Below are 5,593 nucleotides of genomic sequence, written 5' to 3'. Positions count from 1 at the left end.
TCCTCCGATCCTCGCCGTCAGAGAGAACCGGAGACGGCCCGTTTGTGCTGATGAGGTCGGTTCTTCGGGGTCGAGGCTTTCGGGTAGAGATGCACCGATCGATCGGCAACCGATCGGTATCGGCCTGATAACGGCCCTATCGGTTTTGATCGAGCGCTGCGTCTGTTCCCACACCTCATACTGAAGTCTCCTAAGGCTGCGTCGCCATCTCTACAAAACATCAACACTGAAAATGGCGTCGCCTGTACGGGAGTTTTACAATGTCTGAATAGGACAAAGTTTGCAAAGTTTGTCCAAAGGAGATTCCCCGAGGAGGAATGTTACAAAAGAATTTCAACACAACGAAGCTGCACTGCAAAATCTCAAAATCTTAACAAGAATATTTGTCTTATTTCTGGTTAAAATGTCTCACTTTTAGTCAAAAAAATCTCATTACACTTAAAACAAGACTCATCACTGGAAAAAACAATTTTCACCTGTTTCAAGTAGATTTACACTTAAAATAAGTAGAAAAATCTGCCAGGGGAACAAGATTTTTTTGCTTGTAATAAGAAGATAAATCTTGTCCCACTGGCAGATTTTTCTACTTATTTCAAGTGAAAATTTACTTGAAACAGGTGAAAATTGTCATTGTCAAGTTATTTTTCTGGTAAGCGTAATGAGATTTTTTGACTAAAAATGAGACATTTGAACTAGAAATAAGTCAAATATTCCTGGTAAGACTTTGAGTTTTTGCAGTGTGATAAGACATTTGAAAGTTTCTCACATCAAGGAGTATATTGATTTGTCAAGGTTGGCTGCCACTAAGGCAGAGACAGAAAAGGAGCAACGCCGCTAACTCCGCTGAACGTAACAGAGACCTACAGTATAAACGACGGCAAGAAAAATAAAGAACTACATCGTAATGTAATGGATTCATATGCTTTGCTCATCAGCCGCTTTCTGTTGTAGAAGACGTCGAGTTTAAACGCGTCGTTAGCTGCTCAGATCCTAATTTTTATACCTAATAATGCAAATGTCAGTGTTGTGTACATGAGACAACACTATTGAAGAAATTATGGATTTCACGCGGTGATCGGTGATCGGCAGATACTGATTTTGGAGATCGTTTATCGGTGATCAGCCCTCAAAATCCTGATCGGTGCATCTCTACTGTCGGTGAGAGTGAAAGTCCAGCCCTCTCAGCTCCGGTGGGAAATAGATGCTCCATCAGCAGGAGGAGGGATGAGGAGGCCGTCGGCGACTCAACGGCTCCCTCTGCTGGCCAAATGCAGACATCGCAGGGAAAACCGACCCCAAAACAATACTGTAATCCGACTGTAAAAGTCCTTGACTTGTGATCCGCTTCCAGGTCCAAACTCCTTCCTGTGCTCTCAGGAAATCCAAACAATGGGATCTTTCACATTATGAATGCTGGAAAAAGCAGCTGTTTGAACAATAACCAAAGAAAAAGCAGTTGCTGGATATATATATACATATACATATACCGTATGTATACATATATATTTATATTTGTGTTCTCTGTCCGATAAAGAGTGCGACTTTCTTCTTAAAAATCAAAAGTAAAACATTAACAAACAGTGCCGTTAAAGACAGTTCCCTATCAAACAATAAAAGATCCTGCCGTCTCTTCCTTCCAACCCGAAGGGGGTCCAGAAGGGACCCGGTTCTGGGTCCAGAAGGGACCCGGTTCTGGACTGTGGACTCTGTGCTTCTTCTGCTGTCCGACTTCTCCGCCTCCTCTTCTCACGGAGGGCTGAGTGTACGCATGTGTGTGTGTGAGAGTGTGTGTGAGTGTGTGTGGATCCAGTCCGGCTGATAAACATTCAGAAGGAGATCCTGCTCCCTCGGCTGTGTGTGTGTGCAGGTGTGTGTGCAGGTGTGTGTGTGTCTATGTGGGTGTGTGGGTGTGTGTGCATGCGCCGCGTCACACCAGCATGTGTCTCCGCCGGTGCAGGGCCAAGTGGTCGGATCTGGAGAAGCTGCGGTCGCAGTCCGCGCACTTGAAGGGCTTGACGCCCGTGTGTTTCCGGTAGTGCCGGGTCAGCTCGTCGGAGCGGGCGAACTTCCAGGTGCAACCGTCCCAGTTGCACTTGTATGGCTTTTCCCCTGGAGACACACAAACGCAGCAAAGTCACACTGCTGTCGCTGATGCCATCAGAGCAGAGTGCGAAAAACCTTAAGCCTCCTTGAAGGACTCAAAAGCCAAATTTAGGGGGGGGTCTCAATGTTGTCAAAAAAATTAATAAATTAGGCTATATAATATAATATGATAATTTGATTGTCACTAATGGTCAATTAAATATGTTTAAGAGATCGCCATATCAAGTATTCACAATTCAAAACTTTTATTGGTTTAACACAAGTCCTGCACCTTTATGTATGCAAATTAGCCATGTGCGCCAGCACAGTGCAATGACGTAGGCCGGCTAGTTGAGATGCCACAATAACATGGCTAAGCGGAAGCTAACTCAGAGTGTGTCACTTGCACACTTTGGGTTCACAACTTAAGGTAAGAGGCCAGCCTGCTTAATATGGCCTGAACCCACCTGAGAGCTAATGTTTTTTTTTTAATTATTGTTATTATTATTTTGCGTTATGGCCTGTTATGAGTGGAATTTGTGAATGTGTTCACACAGCTGTGTTAAAACATAATTTCCTGGATGGTTACATAACGTTAAATAATCAGTCATCATTGTGCAGGCTGAGGATCTATTTAAGTGCACTGATTGCACGTCTCTGATAGTGACATTTGTTGTTATTACTGTTATTTGAATGCACAATTCATTTTCATTGTATTTTTTTTATTTATCTAAAAAAATACATCAGCTTATTTTATTTGTTTATTCATTTCTGCAATGCACTGGTCGTGCGCCAGTGTCTTATACCTGGCATTTATTCATTAAGTGCACCAGTGTGGTGCCAATTAATGTCTTTTATTTATTTTAATTATCGGATTTAATTTGTAAATAACATTCTGCATCGTAATGCGTTAGGGACCCCCTCGAATATGGATGGGTATTTCGCACACTGCATCAGAGGATGTATCAGCCCACGCTCCGTCTCTGCGGAGGATGCTCTCTGGTGAAGTACTCTTAATAAGTAACGCTGCACTCTTGCTGGCCATCTCTGAACACCTCACAGATCTGCTTTCTGGGACCACGTGGTTCTGATCATTTGTAAAAAATCTATTTGCAGACTCAAAGTTTCCTTCAGTTCCTTCACCAAGTTCAGTTTTCACCAGTTGCCAGCTTTGCCTGATCATCGGCAAACATGACAACACTTTTACAGCATCAGATTCTAATTAATATCTACTTGTGTATTAAAATAAACTGCTTGCACTTTACGAACCAGTTCTAGGTGTTCTGGGTCAGGGTTCAGGTGCACCGCCATATTTAAGGTCGCCTGTTCTCTGAATGATTCAGACTCTGTAATTATGGCGTGTACAAACTTCCCACAGCACCGGCTCACGCAAGTAAAGATGTGACTTCCTCCGAAGGTAAATGTCAGCCAATTGGACTCGAATAAACGTCAAACTGCAGCAGAATCAAAGTCCAGCGCGTAAACACGGCCACTGACCTGTGTGCGTCCTCCGGTGTGCTTTTAAATGTGAGCTTTTGGTGTATACTTTATTGCAGCCCTCGAAGTCACATCTGTGGATTCTCCTCTTCTTGGAGTCCGGCGACTCTGACCTGCGGGGGCGTCGGATGCTGTCGATGCTGAACGGAGACATGGAGCTGCAGGAGGACGACAAGAATCCACAGAAAACAGCGTTAGCCTGCAGCTACGACAACTACAAACATTCGGCAGGCATTTTCAGGCATTCAGGGTGTTTTTAAACAAAGAACTGATTATGAATTGAATTGAATTGAATTGAAATTTGATTTCAAACATGAAACAGTAGTGAAAACAAAACAAAACAATATGCGTGTATATATATATATATATATATATATATATATATAAATATATATATATACACACACACACACACACGTACACACAGAGTATTATTCATTTAGCTTATTTCTTCTTTTCATACACTTTGGAGTTTGAATGTTGCTCCATGAGGGAACCAGTGTCATTGTGTTTTCTGTAATGTGCATTAACAAATATATTGAAATCTTGTTTCTGTAGATTGAGCACACAATTATATTGAAACACTGCAAATTTGAAACTTAAGACATCCAATAAAACTAAGCCTTTAATCTTTTGTCACAAAACCATAATAAATCATGTTTCAAAACACTGGTTTCTTCACTAAGTAGCCTGTTTAATATCCCTCTACAGTCTGAAAGGCTGCCTGCTGCTGTCAGCCATTCACACTATGGAGTGTTAAAAACGATGTGTGTGAATGAGTCGTTACAATCCCTGCTCCAGCCAGCAGGAGCAGTGCTGAGTATAGAGTTTAACACCCACACGCATGATTTAAAGCATGATCATCAGGGGACCTGAAAAATGTCCCCTGTTGGCTTTGAGGTCCATGTTGGTGAGTGTGTAACAACGCCGAGGTCCACTGTTGGATAGGTACGCAAGTGCACCAGAAAAAATAACTTGTTATTTGACAATTTTCACCTGTTTCAAGTAGATTTTCACTTGAAATAAGTAGGAAAATCTGCCAGTGGGACAAGATTTATCTTCTTATTACAAGCAAAAACAATCTTGTTCCACTGGCAGATTTTTCTACTTATTTCAAGTGAACAAAGGAAAAAAGGGGTCTCCCACACACTGTCAAGTCACTTGCAAAAGACTTTAATACACAGGCCGTGGACCAAAACGTTGTTTGTTTGCTTTATTAAAGTCTTTTGCATTATTTGTAATATATTATATTATTTGTAATCAGCACAAATTTTCTGTCCCCATATGATAAAATCCACCAGCGCCCCTGATTTTATTTTACAACTCGAGTACTGGATATTAGAGTTTTCGGTAGTTATGGGATAATGCGGTAAAGTTTTCTTAGCCTGCAACAACGGCAATGACAAACATTCGACAGGCATTCTGAGGCATTCAGGGTGTTTAAGCAAAAAAAACAGATTTATATCAGTTTTTGTTGGTGAAACTACAGCAGAACCGATTGGGATTAATAAATAAGAAAAAGCATGGATGTTATGTTTTCAGTACCAGACTCCAGCTCAAGCCTCTTTAACCCTTAGAGACTCTGAAAAGGGCAAGAAATTCAAAAAATAGCAGGTGGCAGCTCCATCTTTCATGTACAATCTGTGTGAACAGTAGCCAGTATCATCTTAGAATCCAGGACTGGAACCCGTATGCAGAGGTGGGTAGAGTAGCCAAAAATTGTACTCAAGTAAAAGTACTGTTACTTCAGAATAATATGACTCAAGTAGAAGTAAAAAGTAGTCATCCAAATAATTACTTGAGTAAAAGTAAAAGAGTACTTGGTGAAAAAACTACTCAAGTACTGAGTAACTGTTGAGTAACGTCTGATTTATTTTTTTAACACAAGCATTCAAACAGACAAAAGTACAAAATAATCATCTTCAGGCAAATTAAATCAATAAAATAAAATACAATTAATTAAAATTAATAAAAAATAGCTTAAATTAAAATAATCTTAAAGTAAATTCAAGTA

At 40.7% G+C, this 5,593-nt stretch overlaps 1 protein-coding gene across 1 annotated transcript in view; it reads right to left on the bottom strand.

Annotated features, from left to right (window-relative positions):
* Window positions 1–686: 686 nt before the first annotated feature.
* Window positions 687–5,593, bottom strand: part of klf12b (Kruppel like factor 12b) — a 94,681-nt gene continuing 89,774 nt past the window's right edge. Inside the window, exons 5-6 of the mRNA XM_061724655.1 lie at window positions 3,580–3,737; window positions 687–2,109 (exon numbers count right to left, since the gene is read on the bottom strand). Coding sequence (XP_061580639.1) covers window positions 1,928–2,109; window positions 3,580–3,737 — 340 coding nt within the window. The 3' untranslated portion in view covers window positions 687–1,927. The remainder of the gene's footprint in view (window positions 2,110–3,579; window positions 3,738–5,593) is intronic.

Source organism: Cololabis saira, chromosome 6, assembly GCF_033807715.1.
Source record: "Cololabis saira isolate AMF1-May2022 chromosome 6, fColSai1.1, whole genome shotgun sequence".
Taxonomy (NCBI): Eukaryota; Metazoa; Chordata; class Actinopteri; order Beloniformes; family Belonidae; genus Cololabis; species Cololabis saira.
Note: the sequence above shows the minus strand (reverse complement) of the source record. Positions and strands in the feature narration are given on the sequence as shown.